The sequence below is a fragment of the Hippocampus guttulatus genome, chromosome 13 (genome assembly GCF_054856545.1).
Source record: "Hippocampus guttulatus isolate MCC_2025c chromosome 13, RoL_Hgut_1.0, whole genome shotgun sequence".
Taxonomy (NCBI): domain Eukaryota; kingdom Metazoa; phylum Chordata; class Actinopteri; order Syngnathiformes; family Syngnathidae; genus Hippocampus; species Hippocampus guttulatus.
In genome coordinates, this window is record NC_141273.1 from 6,312,825 (window position 1) to 6,336,841 (window position 24,017).

The 24,017-nt window shown below is 45.8% G+C and overlaps 2 protein-coding genes across 4 annotated transcripts in view; one reads left to right on the forward strand and one right to left on the reverse strand.

Annotated features, from left to right (window-relative positions):
* Positions 1 to 184: 184 nt before the first annotated feature.
* tfb1m (transcription factor B1, mitochondrial) overlaps positions 185 to 24,017 on the reverse strand; it is a 33,064-nt gene continuing 9,231 nt past the window's right edge. For both annotated transcript variants that reach the window (XM_086127610.1, XM_086127611.1), the window contains exons 7-8: positions 1,877 to 2,004; positions 185 to 1,194 (exon numbers count right to left, since the gene is read on the reverse strand). In XM_086127610.1, the coding sequence (XP_085983736.1) occupies positions 951 to 1,194; positions 1,877 to 2,004 (372 nt within the window). In that variant the 3' untranslated portion in view covers positions 185 to 950. The remainder of the gene's footprint in view (positions 1,195 to 1,876; positions 2,005 to 24,017) is intronic.
* On the forward strand, positions 15,355 to 19,988 carry LOC147196108 (claudin-20). Of its 2 annotated transcripts, XM_086127613.1 has the most exons (3): positions 15,355 to 15,620; positions 16,146 to 16,378; positions 16,520 to 19,988. In XM_086127613.1, the coding sequence occupies exons 2-3, from the start codon at positions 16,286 to 16,288 to the stop codon at positions 17,009 to 17,011; spliced, it is 585 nt and encodes a 194-aa protein (XP_085983739.1). In that variant the 5' UTR covers positions 15,355 to 15,620; positions 16,146 to 16,285; the 3' UTR covers positions 17,012 to 19,988. The 2 variants fall into 2 exon arrangements, with proteins under 2 accessions (XP_085983739.1, XP_085983738.1); XM_086127612.1 differs by having other exon boundaries at positions 16,146 to 19,988.

Sequence of the window (24,017 nt, forward strand, 5' to 3'; positions counted from 1 at the left end):
ACGATTTACTATACATGGTCGTTTTTTTCGGCCCAAAACGCCTTACTATACATGGTCGGGGTTTTTTTTCAGAAAAGCTTTCCCTGAAAATTAAGGACAAGTTTTTTTATGGATTTTTATGAACTTTAAGGACTCATAATAACCCTGTAATATACAGGATCTTGACCCATCTACAAGAACAGAATTTACACAAAAACATTTTATTGTCAAGCTGACACTGTACAAACATAACATGAGATGTTTTTGATCAAAATTGACTTTAAAACAGTCCCGAGTGGCTTCTCACAACACTGCAAACATTTATGGTTGTGATCTCTTGTCCTCCCATGTGACAGCATCACACTGAAAACCAAACAAACAAATGGATCTGCTGCCACCATGTAATTTATACCTATAACACACATCAGGGTGAACATGAGCAAGCCGTGAAATACGGCTGCCTTTGGACCAATCTCCTCTTTATCGGTTCCTTCAATAGACAGTCTGTTGGAGCCAATTCAAAACGATCCACGCTGGTCACACTAAAGTTTGACACTTCATGTCCAATTTGGACATTTTCACTTTGGGGTGTCGTCACTTTTGTTGCCAGTGGTTTCGACATTTGTGTCGTGTTATTTTGAATGGACATGAAATTTACATTATTTTATTCCAACTCTACAGTCCCTTCTTTACAATGCAGCATCAATTTATTCAGTGTTGTCCCAGGAAAACGTAAAATACTTGAACAAATGTGAGGGGTGTACGTACTCACCTTTGTGAGATAATGTGACCATTTAGCATTTTGGGCAATCTGCTCGTTAGCTTCCAATAAAACAACCAGTCGGCACTCTTGGTTGCACGCAAAACAGTGTCAAAAATGCATGCCACTGCCAGGTGGAAATGTCAAGGCTACAAGAGCGGCACTAACTGAGCCCTGCTGGGCTTTCTGCTCTTTGTCCTGTTCAGTTTGGTCACTCGGGGCTTGGCGCCGTTCCCTTCGGTGTTCTCCGCTTGCCAAGGTGTTTCAGCCGGAGCTCTTCTCGGAAGTCGTAGCCCAGCAGAAGCGGCTCCCGGGCACACATGTCAGCATAGACGTCCGCCAGCGCCTTAATGTGGGGGATGGTGAGTTCGACGGGGCGCATGGTGGGCTCCACATCCGCCTTGCACATCAGCTCCTCTGTGAACGCGTCGCGACGCACCTCGGGGAACAACATTCTGGCAGGAGGGAGAAGCCAGACGAGATGCTTGGATATTTCAATGATCAGACATGTTTCATGTTCAAATAGAAGGAAGTAGAGTACTCACTGGTCAACAAATGTTGACTGAATGTTTTAACCAACGATGCAAATAAAATATTTTCTTGATTTCTCTTGAGCTGATTTAGAATCTGCCTTGTGTTTTTCCTCTCACACATCAGGTTTCCATAATAGATAAGATAGTACCGTATTTTCTGCACTGTAAGGCGCATCTGAAACCATTTAATTTTCTCAAAAGCCGACAGTGCGCCTTAAAAATTTGATGCGCCTTATATATGGATCAACATTCTGATTTCTTAGACCTAGCATTTAAAATGTTCTATAAAGTGCTTTGTTCCAGCTGCAGCTGTTGTGAAGGCTCTATATAAATAAAGCTGGATTGGATTGCCTTTAGTGTAGCTCTCTCTCGAGGATGCATAGCGCAAGTGCATCTGCTATTGCAGTTTCTACTCTATGCGCCTTATAATGCTATGCGCCCCATATATGAAAACATTTTTAAAATGTGGGGGTTGGGGGGGGGCACTTCCCTGTGTGACTTCTGCTTTTGAACCTCACCATGTTGGTCAAGTTCGGCGAGAGAATCTCTCACCGATGAGGTTCCAAACATCACAACCACACAACACGATGATGTCGGCACTCACCCGATTCCTCTGTGGCAATGCTTTCTGCGGAACTGGAATATATTCCTGACAACTTTCTCCACCAGTTTGAAGGGCTGCTGGATGAGCGGCTGAACCAGAGGGGTGAAGTGAACAACTCCAACATCCACCTAGGCGCACACACACCCGCACACACATACAGCAGACTATATAATGTCGACCTTGAAAAGGTATTGCAAAAAGGCACGCTTGTGGGAATGAGGAGCAAAGTGGCGGGCAGCATGCAGGAGGGGAGTGAAAAACAAAAATGTGAAAGCGGGCAGCATGCAGGAGGGGAGTGAAAAACAAAAAAGTGAAAGAAAGGTTGCCGGACAAAAGTGATAATTGCTAAATGGGGAATAAACATGACGCAGCGTGCCTGGCTGCTGAGTTGTCATAGTAACACTCCAAAACCAAACACTGAGCTGTCTTCTCTGTGGCATCACCCCATTTTTTTCCCCACTCTCAGGCTGACTCACCTCTTCTTTAGTTCTGTGGTTTATGAAACTAAATAAAATAAGACTATTGACGGACATTTCGGAATATTCTGCTTCCAGATGATTTGTCAGGATGATTCCAAAATGGACTAGAACATTTACAGAAGGCAGCGCTTCTTTCGTGTGGACGTGGCTTCTTCGGGCATCTGTGACTGGGTGAACTTATCGGATGTTGGTGGAACTTCCGCCTCATGACAACCTGTGTGGATTTTGACGTGATTCCACCATGGATGTACTGTATTTTCCGCATTCAATTTTCCCAAGAGCCGACAGTGCGCCCTATAATCCAATGCGCCCAATATAAAGAGACTGTAACTCTCTTCACATTCCCCATTGAGTTGTTTCCCTGTGGTGATTATTAGCAGGGACCAGTTGTAACCTAAAAGGGTTCTGATGACACTAATTGACATGCACATTCGCCAACACACATACAAACAACTACTTTGCGAGTTCTGTGCAGCCATTATGAAACGAAGATAATACCAAAAGCATAGTTAACTACTGACTAAAGAAAGGACGCAGACAGTTTGTGTGCCTTTTTCTTGAATCAATTGTCTTCATAGCTTTTGTCTTTCATTTACTGTTTTGTAACTGTATTGTATTGCCTTTAACGTAGCGCCATCTAGTGGATGCATAGTGTAACCGCAGCTTATTGTAGCTTCAATTCTGTGCGCCCTATATATGAAAACAGTTTTGAAATAGGCCATTCATTGACGGTGGGGCTTATAATCCGAAGTGCAGAAAATACGGTATATATGATGGACTCCCGATTGTCCTCTCACAGCTGAAACCAGAGGGCAACCATCTTATGTTGCCACTGTTACTGACAACTTCTGTTTTTATTGAAAACATTGCTATCAATGTGTGTGTGTGGGGGGGGGGGGTTCCACCAGGATCCATGCATGGAGTAATGAGAGCATGTTAAAGAACTAACGTAACTGTCTGCATCGAGTATATTCTCTCAGTGTTGCGATTTAAAGAGGTTTGGTTTACATTTCGCAGCGAATTTTGTCCTGATGGGCTTTGCTTTCAATTAATTGTTGAGGGTTCTGACAACATGATGCAGACAATTTTTTGAGTAGCACACTTAGAGATACACCTTTTAAGATAAAATGTATAATTGCACTCTTACCAATGAAATGTGCATGGTGCGGTCCTCCCACACTTACTGGTACAACCGTACATCACACACTGTCGCATTTTCGGCGCCGAGACAGAAATGATGTGAAAATGCCGCAAAACTGAGGTGCACTTCGCAAAAGGCAACTTAAGATGGCCGGCGGCGGCTTTACCTCTCGGTACAGTGAGTAGACGTCATTGAGAGTCCAACATACACTATAGACGTCCACGGATTACATCGACATTAAATATTCGTGCTAGAAAACCCTCACCAAATATTGCAAATGCTCTATTTCAGTTATTGCTGACAAGGGTGGCACAACCTATTAAGTTCAGGGGACAATTACTTTTTCGTATAGGGACGGGTAAGTGTTTGTGTGCGTGTGTGTGTGTGTGTGTAAATAAAATAAATTGGCATTTGCAAACTGCATTTTCTATTTCCTTGGGTTGTCTCTGTATGATATTAAAATTGGTTTGATGAACGGAATAAATACGTGATAAATATGGAAAGAACGCAGAAATCACAAAAGAGGTAAATACTTTTTCTCGGCACTGTATGCCATTTTCCACTTCAATTTATCGTCAGAAATACTTGTACCGGTGGCATCATGACTCATCACAGCTCAGTATGCGGAGTTGTAGGTTTGCGACAGAGTTTCGTTGCTATGGCAGTCCTCCATAATTATGGTGAATGTATTTGTAGGCAAAACACTTTCAGGCTGTAATCAAGTACGGAGGTGGAGTCTTGTATACCAAACTTGAGTATGCATCAAAGCACTCACACTAGCCAAAGGTGGTTATATTCAGTCAGCTAGATTTACTGTACATTTGAAAAATCTCACAGCGCACCACTGAACGGAAATGTAATAAAGATGTACGCATTGAAATAATGGTCATCTCATCTCAAATGACTGACAAATGTAATTACTCTGTGCGAATTCAGATCTTATTTAGTTGAAGACAAAGCTTATATTACTCACAGGAAGTGAAGAAAGACACAAATGAAGGTACTAAATCATACTTATTGGACCAACTAAGTGAAATTGGACAGCAAACGAATGTGTCGCGGGCAGAGTGGTTGTGAAATAAATAGTAGCCTGTTAGTGCGAGTCCATGCTAAGAAGACCCAGTTAGGGGAAAAACGTAGTTCTAAACACATGACATTGCTCAAAACAACTATTTGCCTCAAAACAGGTGCTATACAGTGGATAGAAAAACTCTGCAGATCCCTTTCAAATGTCAGGTTAAAAAAAAAAGTTCATTTCATTTCACCGTTAATGAGGCCTACAACCTGTACAACAGAATTTATTATTACTAAAGGAAAAACAGAATGAACCATGCAAATTCAAACTCATGTCAAACGGGAGTCAACACACTAACGCCACACTTGAAGTAACTCCAACTAACTTAATATTGTCCTAGCCTTTTCCTAACTTTGTTTTTTTTTTTTTTTTTGCTTCTTAGCATAATCCTGACGGTTTTTGGTTAACACTGACTGCTATTTGGAACGATTCATTATTCCCTCCACTTGCCCTGAGGCCCCAGGCGCCAAAGCATGAAGCTGTTCTCTGACACAGGGAAGGTGACGGTGCGAGTCTTACTGAATCTCAGTGCAGCATTTGATCATAACATACTGTTGAACCTTTTTGAAACTTGGGTGAGATGAAATGGAGCAGTCCTATCTTTCTTATCTTATCTTAAAAATGGTGCGGGTCCGACTTGGAGGAAAGGAATTACTTTGTGACCATTGGACATTTTGAATCCGATCGAATTCTCATGACATGAGGTGTCCCTCAAGGCTCGGACCTTGGACCCCTCTGTTCACTGTATGTACAGTATGTTACCTTTGTGTCAAACGCTTCAGCCAATGATGGCTATCACAGTTATGAAGATGGCAAAATCACTCTCTAAAACAGCCTTATTCCATCTGAAAAACATCCAGACTGAAGGGTTACATGCTCTAAGCAGACCATCAGAAACGTATCCATGCTTTTTTTATCTCCAGTAGACTTGATTACGCTAACAGTCTTTTGACTGGAGTCCCACAAAAGAGCATCAAACAGCCACAGCTCATTCAAAACGCCGCAGCTCGGTTTCTGACTAGAACAAAGAGATAAGAACATATTACTCCAGTCTTAAAGGCTTTACACTGGCTCCCAATTAGCTGTGGAATAGATTTTAAAATTCTGCTACTGGTCTATATATCATGGTTGGGTCCTGAATACATTAAATAAATACTGATTGAATATATACCCAGTAGGGCTACGAGATCTGCAGACTTGGGTCAATTAGTGGAGCCCAGAGCTCCAAGTAAACACGGTGAAGCTGCATTTAGCTGTTATGCTGCACACAAATGGAATAAGCCGCCAATAGAAGTGAAGTCAGCCCCGAGTCTAAATGATTTATATATTCAGATTCTATAAGTAGCTTTCTTTTCCTTCTAGTAATTTTTCATTTCTTTACGTTCCTTTTAAAATGTTTCTAAAGTGTTCTGTTTATGTGTTGAAATGCTGGCATTGTACGTTCTTTTATTAATATTGGTCAGCTCATTTTGTTTTCTCTGCTTTGCATCGAAATATCGTTCACAGTTGTGTTTGTAAATGCTTTTAGGTGTTATGACTTTGCCCGCGTGGAGCACGATTGAGCTGCTTTGTGTTTGAAACGTGCTGTGAAAATAAAGATGCCTTGCTTTGGTAAATGAACTTCAGGCGACAATTTTAATCTGACTCAGAATTGTACAACTGCCGAGTGTGGACTTGAGTAACTGTGTGACAGAATATTGTCAATAGGTTGTCGTGGTCGAACCCCCGCCCCCTACGCAGGTGGTCCTCACCGGTGTTAAGAGCTTGACAACTAGTGGAGGTGTTTGCCTCTCGATCCATCCCGTGTCAGGCCTAAACTGACGTGACGCGCTGTTGAGAGAAGTCGTGACAGACTCAGCGGAGTTGCTTGAGGAGCTCTCTCGCTTTTACCAACAAGCGCACACTCGCTGCTCTCCCTCGCTCTGTCCCTGATCGCTTGTTTGGCTCCAAAGGATCATCGTACTTCATCTTCTGAACACCAGAATGGAATCACACGAAACATCAGAAGACAATTTCATAATCCCGCATGTGGGCATTTGCTGTTCTTCCTTTGGAAACAGTGTTTGACATGAAGGTTATAGCTTAGTGGGGGTGGCGTGGGGTAGTGGTGCTAGCACACAATCCGCAGTGTGTGTGTGTCTATGAACCAATGGCCTGGCAAGGCAGCGCACAGAGGAGCTTAACACTCGTAGGTCTGCCACAAACACGCCACCAACATCAGTGGCATTAGTCGTCATCATCATCATAATACATTTCATTCCCTTAAAGGGCTTTTCAGTTCTGGGTGCTTATCAAAGATCCATTAGAGAAGGGAACATCAATAACTGAGTGGTTCTGGATTGGCAGGAACTTGTACAGAGAGCTAAGTTGACTCCCACCATGAGCCATGCGAACAAGCACATAGAGGTGAAATTAAAATGACTTCAACTGAGTACCTCGTGCTCCCCTGAAGCTTGAATTCTCAGCTTTGGTGACTCACTCATTCTGAGGCATCCTTTACAGTGCTGGAGTGCCGCTAGGTATCAAGCGAGGAAAAGCAAAGCGGTCCAAGGAATCATGATGGATTCTAAACAAGATGTTTAGATTTTTTAAGCAAACAATTGTGGCTGCATTTAGCTGTGCTGGTAAAGCGCAGCTCTATCTCTTATCTAATCTATAGATAGGCCTGGGTAGCCTCACCGCAGCATGAAGTGCAGTAATGGGACAACACTTTTGGAGCCTGATTGCCCGACTGCCGAGCAAGCGATGCATGTGTGGTGGTGAATGCACCAAATTGGTTTTGCAGAATCTTGCCTTTGTTTGTTAACATCTAATTTCTAGACCAACTTTAGCTCAGAGTGCACCGTCATGTCAAAAGGATGAGCGGCGAATGTCGATAATAGCGACCAGGAGTGCGACTGCAATGTTTGGTCGGAAGAGCGGAGAGCTTTATCAGAAGCCCTTTTTCCACCTGTCAATCACACAGGAGGGATTTGGCTTGACCGTATACTGAATATCTAAATTGAAAAACGGGTGCTGCGGTGATGCAAAGATCAGACCACCATCTGTCCCGGGGAAGCAATAGAAAACGCATGCGTATAATTCCACTCTGTGCAGAAATAATTAAGCCATTTATATTCCACACGCCATGATTTAAGAGAAGAGCACGGGGAAAAGTCAATATCGGGACTATATGGGCGGCGGCATTTCAGCCATCAGCTTGTCCGTGTCACTTTGCTATTATGATTTATGGATGGCCTTGCTCCACAACTTGACGAGGTAGCCCCACCTAATATGAACCGCATCCTGCCATTAATCCTCCACCGATAACCTCAGCGTGCAATGAAACGCCACCGTAAATCACACGCCGCCATGACACCTGGCCTGAAACGTCAGATGCGTTGAACACCCTTCCGCTCCCATTCTCCCAAAGGCAAACAATATAAGGAACGGTGCGAGTGCGAACGTTGCGTGTGGGCTTGTGCGGGGAAAAACAAGTGATTCTTCTAAATGAGTTTGTTCGATAGGAATCGATACCAAAGTGCAAGGAAATGCCGCGTAGCCAAGACTTTTACCATTGAGCTCAATTGGTCACAGGCACGAAAAACAAACATTCACTCTTCAGTCGTTCAGTGTAGCTGAACAAATGTTCTTTGGGGTCACATCCACATGAAAATTGGTTGTACGATACTTTATACAATCCTACAGTAGGCACAGTAATGAAAGCCAGAAGAGAGAGGTGGAAAAGTGTGTCTTGTAGGCCTGCAAAGAAAAATGCGGAATCATTCTAAAGCTCTGGTCACACTTGAGCGGCTTTGGTTCAACACATGATCACTAGTCTGACGGAGTTATTCGTTTGGTCAAGTGTAAACGCTGCCATTCCAGTCCAAGTGTACACCAAACATGCTGACCAAGATCACTTCAAGAGGCGGTCTTGGTCAGTTTACAAGTAAAGTCCGGTGCAGTTTGTTTCACTTCAACTCAAGTGTGAGCACACAGCGTTCTCACTTCAGCTGAAATGATCTGCTCTTAGTGTCAAAGTAAGCTCGTGGTCGAAATCAATGAGGTTTTTGGTGAACAGAATAACGGTTCTTAAAAAGTGCACAAAAAGAGCATTAACACCTTCGAAGTGCTTTAAAATGTTTGCCGCTCCATCACATGTTCCTCATGCGATATTGTGAATCGGAAGATTTGCTGCAAAGGGCTATAGTAAAAAGTTGACCGGACAGCATGGCTTGCCATAGTAGAGCGACTGAAGGCCAAATGTAAGACGATTGCCCCCCTGAAGGAGAAGATGCCACATCCACATAGACACACTTGTGCACTTCCATATTTTATGCGTTTGACCTTCCCGAAGCTCAGGGCTAACCTCTATTACCGCTTTGCTATTCTGTCTATGCTATTCTCCTCTTGTCTCCTCTTTCCAATTTCCGCCAATATCATGACAACATTTCCACCAGTGGTGTTTCATCTGTAATTTGTCCCGTCCGTCAAATGGAAATGTGAGGGCAGAAGGCCCAGCGGGCATCAGCCACCTTGCTACCTCAACCACCAACACTTGCACTTGCATAATGACTGGCACTGAGAAAAACCGAGGGGGCTGGAAATGCTGGAAAGCTATATTGGGAAAGCCAGGAGAGGATATGTGGGAGACGAGCTCACAGAGATGTTGCGACCAAAAAAAAAAATAGATTTACATTAATCATGAAGGCACCTTGAGAAGGCAACCCCCGCATAGGCACAAAAAGGCAGGCTCGCAAGAAGCAGTCAAAGTCATCTCATATACAAGTCTGATGTTGCTCGCGGGCTTTTGAGAGGAAGGGCTTTGGCTTCCTGTCCAGGCAGCCCAGCAGACTTCCCATGGAACGGCCCAAGGCATGCAAGAGGACAACAGACCTGATCGGCTCCTCTGCGAGCCGCTTCCTCACACAAGATCACAAAGTGTCCAAGGTTGCCCGATACCTTCCATGGCTTGTTTAAACCAGTTCAGCTTTGTAACCTTAACTGACAAGATGTCACATTCACGTTTGAGACGGCTTCGCACCTCGGCATGCTACAAGGCTGCGCTTGACAGTGACATAACAGCTATCACGTCACACCTTTGCGCCTTCGCTGTGAACGAACCGCCTTGGCGGTACCGGCGTGGAAACCAATTACACAAGGGGCCACGTAAAAGGAGGAAAATGCTAATTGAACGATAAAAGACCCTCACGCGGGTCATGCAATAGCGTGACTGGTCGCGCTTTGCTGCAGAAAGACTGGAAGAGCTCTGCCGTGAGGTGATAAAGAGGGGTGGGGGGGGGCAACCCATGCTTTTAATAGCCTGGGAAATCTTCACACATCGCAGAAGCACACATCTGCACTCCCCCACTGTATGTTAACTGCATTTTGCTCTTTTTCTTCTTGCACCTTCCTGGGCCTTCCTTCTTTAACCTACTTATTTATTTATCATGTTCCCCAAGGAGTAACACCAGTATCAGCACTCAGGATCTCATCAGTTACAAGGAGACAGGTCACACACACACACACACACACACACACACACACACACACACACACACACACACACACACACACACACACACACACACACACACACACACACACACACACACACACACACACACACACGACCGTCTACAGAAAAGTGGAAAGACATTTTTCTTTAAGAGCCGCGACAGCGCAGAACAAATGTCACATCTGAGGCGATGCAATTTGCACAACTGCATATTTGAATCAAATTTTGAGTCTCATCCGGGGAACTAACGAGAGGATTGGTCAATAGGGGGAGAAAAAAAACAAACAGATCAATAAATAAACAGCACCAAACGCAAATCAACCAATTTGAAAGGAATGGTTGCAAATTGCAATGGTCAATGCCCGCAGCATTAGATGAGAGTTGAAGCATTGCTTTTGCGGATATGGCCATGACAAAACATCTGCATGCCAAACGGTATCAGTCCACCAGTCATGTTTGTGTGCTCCCTCAATTTGTCCTCTTTGTCATTCAGAAATCCAGAATGTCCTTGTTTGTCACACCCTCCCCTCTTCTATGCCCTCCACTGAAGAGAAGCGATAAGCAGACACGTACCGGCGAGCAGTTGGGAGATCAAGTCCACCACCGACTGATCCCTGATGAGAATGATTCGCGAGGGGAGCTTTGTTTGTATGTGTTGAAGTAGTTTCATTGCTGTGCAATGAAACTAAACAAATCCCATTAAGAAAACAGCTGACCAGTTGCTAGCGCAGCAAATAGCAAGGCATCTGCAAGCCACAGTGTAGTGACAGATTCTGGAAAAAAAATCATTTCAAATCCAAACACGTTAATGAAACAACAGAAGCAATTTTGAGTTCACCCACATTTTTTTCCTCCTCAAATATTTTGCCTCTCTTACAAAAAAAAAAAAAATCAAACAATGTATTGTTCTGGGCCGGCCCGGTAGTCCAGTGGTTAGCACGTCGCCTTCACAGTGCAGAGGTACCGGGTTCAATTCCAGCTCCGGCCTCCCTGTGTGGAGTTTGCATGTTCTCCCCGGGCCTGCGTGGGTTTTCTCCGGGTGCTCCGATTTCCTCCCACATTCCAAAAACATGCATGGCAGGCTGATTGGACGCTCTAAATTGTCCCTAGGTGTGAGTGTGGGCGTGAATGGTTGTTCGTCTCTGTGTGCCCTGCGATTGGCTGGCAACTGATTCAGGGTGTCCCCGCCTACTGCCCGAAGACGGCTGGGATAGGCTCCAGCACCCCCCGCGACCCTAGTGAGGATCAAGCGGTTCGGAAAATGGATGGATGGATGTATTGTTCTGAGTAGACTGCAGCTTCGAACTGCAGCTACCGGGAACTCCAACCACACAATTCCTCACTGGCAGAGTCGCGACTGAGCATTATCATCTTTGCAAGGGCAGATCATTTGGTACGGCTCTTATATTTGATCTCATTAGCTTGTACAGGTGTCCCTAATGATGTGGGTGGTGATTGTACAGCAGGATGAAATGAACATGTTATAAATTTTACAAATTAGTATCTATTTATTATTATTATTTTTTAGGTTTTTCATTGAAATGCGTCATATATTTGGCATTACAGTTTACGTGATGGCAAACTGTGGCCTAACATCAGCGAGAAAATCCTGCTTATGTAAACATAAAGGGGAAATCTGTTGAATGAACAGAGGTAGCAAAAGTGTCCTGGGTACGACGTTAAACTGCATCCAACTGGTCCTCCAGGTTGGGGGTTGGGCGTGAGGTTAACAACCTCACCCTGTAAAACAAAACCTGTTACAGAAACGACGAGAGGAAGCCATTCCGGTAAACCACGGCGAAGAAGAGACGGCACATCCTTGGATGTATCTATGACGGGGCCGGGTGAAATCCAGCAGGAAGCCCGACCCCTGATGACCCCGATCTTTGGAACCAAAACCAACACCAGAGTAGGCACCTGGAATGTGCGCACAATGTTCCAGTCTGGTCGCATGGACCAGGTGCTGAAGAATATGAGGGACTATCGCCTGGACATCTTAGGCGTTAGTGAAATGAGGTGGACGGGGCAAGGGCGTCTAGTGGTTGATGGAGCAACTTTTCTGTACTCTGGGAAGCAAGACCACCATTCCCATGGAGTCGGCATCATCCTCTCCAATAGTGCAGCAAAAGCATTGATTGGATGGAAGCCGGTGAATGAACGGATTATTACAGCAAGGCTCTACACCAGATATGCCAAAGTAACCATCGTACAAGTCTATGCCCCAACCGAAGCTGCCTCAGCGGACGATAAAGACACCTTCTACAACCAGCTCCAGACCGTGCTTGAGGAGATCCCCAGACATGACATCAAAATGCTGATTGGAGACTTCAACGCAAAACTGGATAATGACAGAAGGGGCCTGAATGCCACAGTTGGACCACATGGGTCTGCAGGCTCCACGAACGACAACGGGGAGAGACTGTTGATGCTAACCAGTACCAACGGCCTCAGCATTGGCAACACCTTTTTTGAGCACAAGCGGATCCACAAAGTAACCTGGGTTTCACCTGGTGGCGGGACCCAGAACGAACTGGACTACATCTGCATCAACACAAGGTGGCGCTCGTCATTGCTCGACGTTCGCTCCCACAGAGGTGCAGATGTGGGTTCAGACCACTTCCTTGTGGTGAGTAAAATCAAGCTGAAGCTGAAGAAGGTGAAAAGGGTGCAGCCCAAGAGACCTTACGCAGTGGACAAGCTAAAGGATAACAACATCTCAGAAAGCTTCTGTGAGGAGTTGAGTAGGAAGCTCAAGGTATCACAACACCTTGCAAACATTGAGGAGCAGTGGAGTATGTTCTCTTGTGCCATTGCTGAAACTGCAGAAGCAGTTATCGGCACAAAGAGGGGTACCAACAAAGAGAGATGGATAACAGACAACACCTGGAAGTTGATTGATGAAAGGAAAGTGGCCAAGATAAAAAGAGAACAAAAGAGGAGGCTCCGGAGCTGGAGGATGGAAGACGAGGAGTACAGGCGCTTGGACAGGGCAGTGAAGAAGAGTTGCAGGAAGGATAAAAGACAGTGGCTAGAAGAGAAAGCAAGAGAGGCACAGGAAGCAGCCGAGAACAACAACACGACGACCCTATACAAGATCGTGCGGGAGCTAACCAACTCCAGGAGCAGCTCTAGCGTGCCAATCAGGAGCAAGGATGGCAGGACACTTCTAAGCGACGAGGAGCAAGAAGCAAGATGGCTGGAACACTTCAGGGAGGTTCTCAACCAACCAATGCCTCCCGTGCTCTTCAATTTCGATCAAGAGACACCAGCTCCAGCTCTAAATATTACATCGAAAGAGATATCCGAGACTGAGGTTGCCAGAGCAATCAAGGGCCTTAAGAACAACAAGGCACCGGGACTCGATGAGGTAGCTGCCGAGATGTTGAAACACGGCCAAGACGCTGTTGTGGAGAGCCTTACCCACCTGTTCAACCTGATTTGGCATGCTGAAGAGGTTCCTGCCGACTGGAGACGTGGGGTCATTGTCACGCTTCCTAAGAAGGGAAACCTCGCAGACTGCAATAACTGGCGGGGCATTACACTGCTGTCAATCCCCAGCAAGGTATTCTGCAGTGTCCTGCTACATCGCCTTAAAGATGAAGTGGATAACATCTTGAGGGAAGAGCAAGCCGGTTTCAGGAAAGGAAGGTCTTGCGCCGAACAGATCTTTACCCTTCGAAACATCATAGAGCAGTGCCAAGAACTTCAGACACCACTCATGATCAACTATATCGATTTCAAGAAAGCCTTCGACAGCATCCACCGGGAGTCACTGTGGCAGATCGTCCAGCTGTATGGTGTACCCCTCAAGTACATCAACATCTTCAGGTCATTGTACCACAACTCAACCTGTTGTGTCAAAACCAACAGTGGCACAACTGATGATTTTGACATTGTCACTGGTGTAAGACAGGGTTGCATTCTGTCACCCCTACTCTTCATCATCATAATTGACTTTGTGATGAGGAAGTCCATCACAGGGGAAGAAGTTGGTATCAAGTGGGGAGGGAGCAGACTAGCTGACCTGGAATTTGCAGATGATTTGGCTCTGTTAAGTCACACCCAGCCCGCACTCCAGGAGTTGACCAACAATCTGCATGAGCACGGAGTTAAGGTCGGTTTACGAATTAGCCAGGAAAAGACCAAGGCCATGGCCGTCGGACAGCACCAACACCTTCAACCACTCACTCTACACCAACATGACATAGAGTACATTGACAGCTTCACATATCTTGGGAGTAACATCTCAAATACAGGTGGTGTGGAGAAAGACGTCAACAGTAGACTTGGTAAAGCTGCGGGAGTGTTCCAACGCCTCCGCAACATCTGGTCATCGAAAGCCATCACTACGACCACCAAGCTACGCCTCTATATGTCAGTGGTTATCCCAACAGCGATTTACGCCTGTGAGACATGGATGAAGACAGCCAACATTACCAACAAGTTAGATGTCTTTCATCGGCGTTGCCTGAGATCCATCCTGAGGATCTCATGGAGAGACCACATCACCAACGAGGAGGTGATGAAGAGGGCAGGAGTGGCTGAACTGTCAGACATTGTCTCTGAAAGGAGAAGGAAAATGATCGGCCACGTACTCCGGCTGCCAAGAGAGAGACCGGCAAGTGTGGCCATGGACTGGATGCCAGAGGGTGGAAAGAGGAAGAGAGGTAGGCCAAAGAAGACGTGGAGACAGACTGCCAAAGAAGACCTCAGTGAGATGGGTGTCAGCTGGCATGGAGCAAGAAAGGTCGCCAGTGACCGGAACAAATGGAGGAGGCTCGTCGCCCAATGTTCCAAATAGGAGCGGGCGGAACTAACTAACTAACTAACTAATGTTATGCACCATTTAGGTACAGTGGCCACCAATATTAAGCCAAGTTGTTATTTTCTTTTGTTAGTTCACACCATTCAAGCTTCAAGATATTGTAGGTATAGAATAGAGATCATGTTATGTGAAGTTCTGGATAGCAAACAAGGAAAAAAATAGACATGTACGTTCGATTATTTGTAATATAGCAGCTTGTGAAATAAATGAATAACATACGGGCTGGTTACATTTGGGAAAATGTTCAACTTGTGAACGTGCGTGTTTGTTTGATTGACATTTGTTGACAGGCTGCGCACACAGTTGGGAGAGCGCACACACACACACACACACACACACACACACACACACACACACACACACAGTGACAGACGCGCGCACACCGGGGAGGAAAGAAAGGCGAGAGGAGGAGAGGGGAGGGGGGCGGGTGGGGTGTGGGGTGTGGGTGAGCGATCGAGAATACAGAGCGCCAGAGCACCGCGGCTCTTCCTCCCCAGCAGGCTCCGGTCCAGCCTGTGTGGTCCTTCGGGCTCGGGTGTGCTCTCTTCCGCTGTTGCTAAGGAGATGGACGTCTCGAACGGAGCTGCGGTCAGGGCTGAATTGTCCACATCGTCCCCTCCTCAACAACCGGCCGTCGTTCAGCGTGCAACGCGTGTATGCGTGTTTCCCGGAATCATCGTGAACAACGTGACGCGTCAGTGGCAGCTCTGCAGCAGCAGCAGCCAGGGTAAGACCGATCGTTTCACAGGGACGTAAAAAACGAGAGACGGCGATCACTTCCTGATTAGAGACAAGATAATTGATCTAATTTATTTGAACAAATATTTCTTCTGGAATGAGTGGACTGAGAAAGTTTGCTGTCACATGACTTAAGTGAATGTCATGTTTTTGTTTGTTTGTTATGCTTGTAAAAACTGACCTGTCCGCGAAAAGCACTGAAATCTCCGGAAGGTAAGGTTAAGGCACTGCAGCTTTCCGTCTACATAACCATTGAGCAATGCAAATCGCACAAAGTCATTTTTCCCTCTCCGCTACCAGCACTGTGGAAGTCACAGAGGACATGGAAAACGCACACATGCACAATACGTCCCTTTATTTTTGCTTACCTAGTGTCAGGCACAGTCAGCTCTTATTGCTTCTCCTTTGTTTCCAGCCAGTAATGTGCATCAGTGTTGAGCTGAATGAGGGTAGAGGGGAGGCAGTGCGAGGCAGCCACTCTGTCCCTTTTCTCATTTGTGTCTCCCTCCTCCAGACCAGTGGAGCTGCAGCCGAGGAGCTGAAGAGGCGAGGGTTTGACCGGCAGCCGCTCGGCGTCCAAGACAGCGGAGAGACACGGGGGATTTCGGTGAATGCTACCTGGCCAAGACGTCGGCTTAGGCTTGACAAGGGAGCATGGCGTCCACGGGCATGCAGATATTTGGATTTGTGCTGGCGCTGTTGGGCATCATGGGTGCAATGGTGGCCACTCTGCTGCCCAACTGGAAGGTGAGCGCCGACGTGGGCTCCAACATCATCACGGCCATCTCCCAGATGCAGGGACTGTGGATGGACTGCACGTGGTACAGCACCGGAATGTTCAGCTGCACACTGAAGTACTCGGTGCTTTCGCTTCCTGCGTACTTGCAGACTGCGCGCACCACCATGGTGCTGTGCTGCGTGCTGGCGGCCATGGGCCTGTGCCTGGCGTCCCTGGGACTCAAGTGTACGCGGTGGGGAGGGGGACGGCGCTCCAAGCGGCACGCGGCCATCGCCAGCGGGGGCTGCTTTGTTACCGCCGGCTTTCTGTGTCTGGTGCCTGCTTCCTGGTTTACCAACGAGGTCATCACCAACTTCCTGGACTCCACCGTGCCCGAGAGCAATAAGTTTGAGCCCGGGGGTGCTGTGTACGTGGCCTTCGTTTCAGCCGGGTTCCTCCTAATGGGGGGTTCCATCTTCTGCATGTCCTGCTCGGGGAAGAGGCACGGCCCCCAGGACCTGGTCCTGCTACCCCCGCCTGACAAATTGCTACTGCAGCAACAGCAGCAACAGCTGCTCCAACAACAGGAGCTCCAGCATCAGTATTGCTCTCTCTCCCCGCTGGATAATAAGACGGGCTACAGCCTGCAAGACTACGTCTAGGTCAGCAGTGTTGCGTATGCACCAGCTTACAGGAGAGGCGGAGGAGTGGACCATCGCAGTTTATGCTTTAAGAGTCGGCTGTGCTCCACACAGGTGGGGGAATATGAGCTGCTCTTGTGTCTTGCTCCTGTCTTTCTTCTGTTTCGCAAGCACAAGCAGCGGGGTAATCTCTGAGCAGCACCTTGGAACAAACAGACTGACGGCGTCACGAGCACCGATGAGGTGCTGCACAATCCGAGGGAGCCGCAAACCAAATGCAAGACATCCTGCATCGGTAAATCACTGGGAGGGTTCCCGGGGGAGTGGATTAAGCAAATAGGAAGTTTTTCTCCACCCCGCCCCCCGCCAAAGGTTTGAATCAAAAGAAAAAAAAAAAAAGCAATCACTTAGCTGCTATTCACAATCTTTTGGAGCTCTCTCGATTGACAACAAATGCAGTAGGTGGATGTCCTTTCATATATGGCCATATTCTTGTTTGCTGTTCCAGTGACTTTGATGTCTTGCCGCTAAGCATGTCGTGTGGAGCCTGTCTTGTGTTTCAATACAGCGGGATGATCGGTAGAAGTCCGAGACATAGCCACACAATATGCCTGTGCCTGAAAAAGCTGTTAGCGTGTGGAAAGTGCTCAAAGCGGAGAAGAAGGAGGAGGAGACGTGGGCTGCTGGGCAGGATTTGAGCAAATGCAGACAAGCAGATGCCTGCTCTCCTCCTCTCGGCAGGTGGAAATGTGGTAGAGATGGAGAGAAACAAACGGCAGCTGAGATTGAATCCTTGAGGGGACCATGTGGGAGTGGGCTAGCTGTTATCATAGTGCCATCCTGAAAACACTCTGTCGCTAAGGTGCCAATTCTGGCCAAAGTAACCATTACTGACACACACATACGCACACATGGACACACGGATACCAGCGCCCCATGAGACATGAACTCCCCCACTCCTCCATATACTAGTGTCTGTCCTTACAGAAACATTAACACACACGCTCATGCTGGGGTTTTTTTTGCATGTTTTCGCCCCTGCCGTCCTCCTACATGCTACCATGGAAACCAAATTATTGTCTGAGGGCTGGTGCTTGTCAGCCAAGTGATTTGTTTGTGGTAGGACAGCATTTTTTTTTTTTAGCTTTGTCCCCATTGTTCCATAAGCTTCAATCAGAGCCTCTGTGTACACGACTTAGTCTAATCCCCTTTATTAGCCAGCGAGAAGAGGCAGCATCCATGTTAAATTGTTTAGAGCTTTTTTTTTTTTGCCTGGATGCATTCAGAGGCTAGAGTGGTATAGAGGCAAACGTGACGCCTCTCAAGTCATGGATGAATGGCTCTCTATGTGGCTGGCAGCCCAAAAAAATATTTGAATCATTCTCCATACGCGACCTGTTTTCCAAACGTGTCAGCAAGGAGGCTTCACCTGCAGAAGGTCTCAAGAGTCTTAAATAGGAGCCGTTTGACGGCTATCACCATCGCCGCCGTCCCCACCACACACAAACGCACATTCTCTGTCCTGCTTCCGTCACACGTCACATGGATGCGATGGCAGACGGGAAAACTCTGATACATGTTGAAAGCATGACCTAACACACACACACACACACACACACACACACACACACACACACACACACACACACACACACACGTTCGCTCACCTACTCAAATGTCAAGGGCACTGTTGCGTTTCACACGTTGCTGTACCGGTGTGCGTGTACGCTTTTCTGTTATAATGTGGACAGGTTTTGGCAGTGATGCATTGGACCGCACAGTTCCTTCCTTCTCTCTCTCAAAAAAAAAAAGAAAACGCTGAGCTTTCTGTGGAGCGAGCAGATGGCTAAGCCCAGCTCGCCACCTGCAGGCCGCTGCCGTCACACCACAAGGCATCACTATGGGAATCATCTCCAGCGCTGGCATCCCTCCGGGACCAGGTTTCTCCACCATCTTGTCCCAGCTTCTCCAACAGAGCTGGTCTGCTGACAATAACTCAGTGCCCTGGCACCAGAACCAATGCAATAAACAAAAAAAAAATGCTAAGAATGTGCCATGTCATCAACTAATACTGACGCTTCAAGAATGTGCCAAATACTGTAGTCTCATGATGACATTTTATTACGACCCGGAATCCTTTATCTTTATTTTTCTAATGTGTTTTATGTACATGTATTGTACATTAGCGAATGTTTTATGGATTTGTTCTGCCAGACTAAGTCTCAAGTCAAACAGATGCTTGTGTGCAGTACAGGGCGGCTTTCGAAGGTTATTACAAATCCTCTTTATTCCTGATTTCCCAAAGCACAGTGAGAGTCACTAAAGCATGAGCGTGGGGAGGACACGGGTGTGGTATTTTCTTAACAAATGTATTCATTCAGGAGTATTCAAGGGTCTGTGGCAGCTGTACACAAGTATCTACGTGTTTTGTTTATGCTGAGGGACTTGGAATTCCCTCAGCTTGTTCCAATAGAAGATACAATACCATGATCATACCATATCTTCTTTATAAGAAGAGAACTCCAATGCACCTTTTTCTGTCTTTCTATTTTGGGAGTAGTTTGTTTCAAATGGTTGAGCATTTCAAGCTCCCTGCACCAGTACAAACACAACACAAGTGGCACTCTAAAAGGAGAAAAAAAAAAAAAAGGGAATGACATCTGACCACTCCAGCAGGGAGTTACGAGCTAGAGGTTCCTCTTTTGTGTGTGTGTCTGTGCAGCTTGATATCAGCACGCAATTTCATTAGCTTAGAAATGGCCCGAGTGCAAATTGGTCCTAAGAATTTCAAGTTACAAATGTGCATAGAAACTGTACCAATACATTGATTTATCGTTTTTGATAAACTGCAGCTTATTTTTGTGGATGCTTTAGCACTTCTTACTTTGCCAGAGCATAATTGTGATGATGAGCAGCTCACAAGTTCTGAAACAGTTGTCTCAATGTGCTTGTGCAAGTAGTTCTATTTTTTACTAATAAAACTATTTTATGAAAGCAAGACGCCTGCTGGGGTATGTTACGCGTATGGCTAATAAGGGTGAAGACGACGACAGTTACCAGTCTTGCCAAATGTACAGATTGAAGGATGGTACGGGCTGTGCTGAGTGCAGCCGGCCAGCCGGGCTGCTCTTACGCAGCACAGCACCCTGGGGAGCAGCGGCATTGGTTTGACTGTATGCATCCATAATACATCGTCGTGTGCAAATGGCTTTTGAAAAAGAAAAAAGAAAGAAAGAATTCTACTCTGAATGTCACACCCGAGCTCACCGAGTGTTTCCTCACGGATGTGACAGCATGAATAATAACCTTCCATGGATTTAAAGGGAAGCGGAGAGATGAATTTGGGATTTACCCTACGTAAAGAAGAAGGTGCTTTTTAAAGTAAAATTCATTACTGTATGAAAATAAGTATATTTGAAAAACACAATTTTGCGGTGGTGGGGGATCAGATTAGCAACATTTGTATTTCACATCCATCCATTTTCTGTATCACTTGTACTCCATGTGACCGTGGGTGAACTGGAGCCTATCCCAGATGACTTTGAGCTAAGACACCCGTGGACAATTTAGAGTTTTCAATGAACCCAACGTGCATTATTTCGCAAAGTGGGAGGAAGCCAAACAACCTCTCAGGCACAGGTAGCACAAGCTAACTCCACAAAGCAAGGCCTGAGATGAGAATTTGAACCTAAAGCCCAGAGGTGCTAACTACTCCACCGCCATGCTGCCCACATTTGGATTTAACAGTAAAAGAGGATTACGGTTATGATCTTTTATGATCGTAAATGCAGGTTTACTTTGCGTGGCTTTTAACACATCACGGGAGTGAACACGGCAAGTACAGTAAATTACCGACACAGGGGACAGTTTTCCAGCGCCCTGGAATACTGTAGTCTATGTATTATTATTTTTCTTTTTCTTCTTCTCATTATTATTATTATTACAGTATTATCACTGGCAGTTTTACATGTGTTGTTGCAGGAAAGAAAAACAGGGTTTGGCCTTTTATTACAATTTATCAGAGCTCGAGCAGCATCAAACAGAGAGGAAATTCCTGAAACAAACACAGAATATTTTCACATTCTCCCATTCCTTGCAGTTATGCAACAAGAGTGCAGCTCAAATAGCTGCTACTCTCATGGGAAAAACACTAATAAGATCTGCTCCTCCGTGTATTTAACCTACATTCTCCATCAAAGACTCCCACCTTGACGCAATGACAAGTCTGAGCTTGAACTTAGACGAGGGGGTGGTGAACTGTCGACACTTCCAAGCGGGGGCCTCTCTTTTGAACGTAGCCCAAGTCACATTCGTACATGTCTTTTTTTTTTGTCTTCTTCATCTACAAATAACCTTCTCGCTACTATGGATAAACAGAAAGAATAGGGCGTAATGACGCGAGTCATGCTGGCGAGGATGAGGGAGACACCCGTGCATCCGAAATGCAGCAGAAATCTCCAGTAAATAGCCTATGGGTGTCACCGCTCTGTTTTAGACGGCTATTAAGCTTGCGAATGATCATACTCGAGATATAATGTTCCTATCGACGCCGCGCCGGTGGGTGACCTTCCTTTGTTTGTTTGGAGGTACCCATAGTCCCGGTGCACATGCAAAGCTGGGGAACCAAGGCAGCGACCTTGACAGCCCAGTAAACTGCTGACGAAGGCAGTACACACTATGGGGTCGAAAAGGGACTACGTGGAAGAAAACAATACACTGTGACAGTTCAAAAGGAGACCGCTTAATATTTCAGCACGAGTCGACATGCGACTTCAGAGCGGGGTGGATGCCGTTATCTGTATGAAATATGTGAATAATAAATCCAAACGAATAATGCTCCATGTTGACGTTATCCATTTAATTCAATGCAAATGTCTCTATTGATTTGTGGCTGTTTTCTGTGTTTCTCTCTGTCAGCCAATCAGTGGACAGCATTTCAGGCACTGACTGACCCATTGGAGACTAACAAAAGGAGGCTAAAAAGTGGAACAGATATTTTGGTCCCATTTAAATGCTCATTTGTAACTGAACGGCAACTGAACTGTAGAATGTCTTCACCAGCAGCCATTCAGACTGTTTTATTTGAATATTTGTTTGCTTCAGCCCTTTGTAGTGGTTTGTTTTGGTGAGGCTGCGAACCTCAGGGTCTCAAAAACTGTTAGGTTGTGGTGTGAAAGAGATCCAGCCTCAATTTGAACAAACTAGCAAATCATGTTTCTCCCATAGCGACATTATGGTGATATCACAAAGATATAAGAGCACATCTGACGTTTAGACATTGAAAACTGCTGCATACGGCTGGAAGAGGAGAACCTTTTTTTTTTTTTTAACTTCTAACAAGACCAAAGCCTGAGGCGTTTAATGTGCTGGCACGGGTCCCTGAAAATAACTTTCCCTCGATCCTCTTGATACCACGTTTGACCCGTTTTACGAGGCAGGAGGAGGCTGGGATAAATTGCGGTGGCCATAGAGCGTGTGCACGGTAGGAGGTGAGGAAAAACATGGGGTCCCGCGGAATAAATTTGCGCTCTTGCCACATTGGGTCACAGCAACGGTATCCATCACTGTGTCTGCCACTGCACGGTTTCACCATCCGGAATTTAAGAGACAGGACTACCTTCATACTTGGGACACAAGCTAACAGCATAGCTGGGAGGAGAACAAAAATCTAAGTGAGCTGAACGCTTCTGCATCCTCCCTGGACAGTCACCAGCTCTAATGGATGTTCAATGCGGCATTAACAAATTTAATTTAGGCTCAGCTCATCTGGCCTGTGGTCTTAACTGATGACTGTGTACAAGGCGAACAGCTGTAGGGCTTTCCTCCTGCGAGGCTCAGTTAGCTGGCTTGAGCCGCCCGGTGTAACCATTACTCAAGACCGGGCTGACGACCAGCCACGACAGCCGACCATCTGTTGGAGGTATGCCTCGCTCACCAATCAGATTCATCTTGTCATGAAGCAGCCTTTTGGCCGATCCTTGAAATGAGGCTTCGCCACATGGGTCATTTTCCTTACTCACTTGTAACGAGCAAACGTGTAGGACATCTCGAGAACATAATCATATCAAATTAAGCACGTTTTTCCAGAGGGTCAACATATTTTTTTTGGTCTCAGTTTTTAACACTACCCGAATGGCTATTTCACTAAACGCTCTTTCCTTTAAAATATTTCCATCTTGTATTTTCTCACAATGAGGAGGCTGCAAGTTGTGACTGTCACAAATATGGACAATCTTAAAGGTCAAGTGTGAAGTAAACTTGGCCAAGTTATACTTAGGGCTAAAACAATTTTAGGCATTCTTTCATTATTTTTCTCAATGCAACCCATCCAGGTTCATAGTGAGACCTATGGCAACGTGCTTAACAACGAAAATGCTTCTGTTCGGCAATCTGAGGTGAGCGATGTCATTCAAAGAATACTTGAGAAAAGTAAAACAAAATTTTGAAAAAAAAATCATCACAATTGTAAAACGTAAGAATCAAGTATTAGGACTTAGTATATGTGAGTACTCAAATTTAAGTATCTGAAGTATGTGTTCAGTCTGAAAAAAATGGCATCAGTCCATCTCAATTTCGTTTGCCAAGCCGCCTCTCATTTTGCCTGTGCAACGCTGGCAACACTGCGTGTATTTCAAGATGCAAAATCAGCTGTCACAATTTGTCTCAGTTTGATAAATTACATTGCGAGTGCTGAATCGTGTGATTGTAGTGCTCCCCGAAATGAACTGCAAGCTTGGCAGAAGTCATCCTGGGTGCAGCTAGTTAGTTGAGTAGCTTCTACATCCACATTATTTGTGTGCAAGTTTCCATCTGTTTTTGCACACACAAACCTTTAATAAACCAGGCCCAGATATTCTGCAGCTTTTGAAGATTTATGTTCTTCACGTCAAGTTTTTGTTATTATAGGGAACTTGCACTTTTTAAATGACAATGTAATTCTTCTCCATGGTGAGCAGAGTATATCTCTACTTCTTAAGATCAAAACTGCATCACACCGAGGAATTTGCTCCATTGCTGAAACATCAAT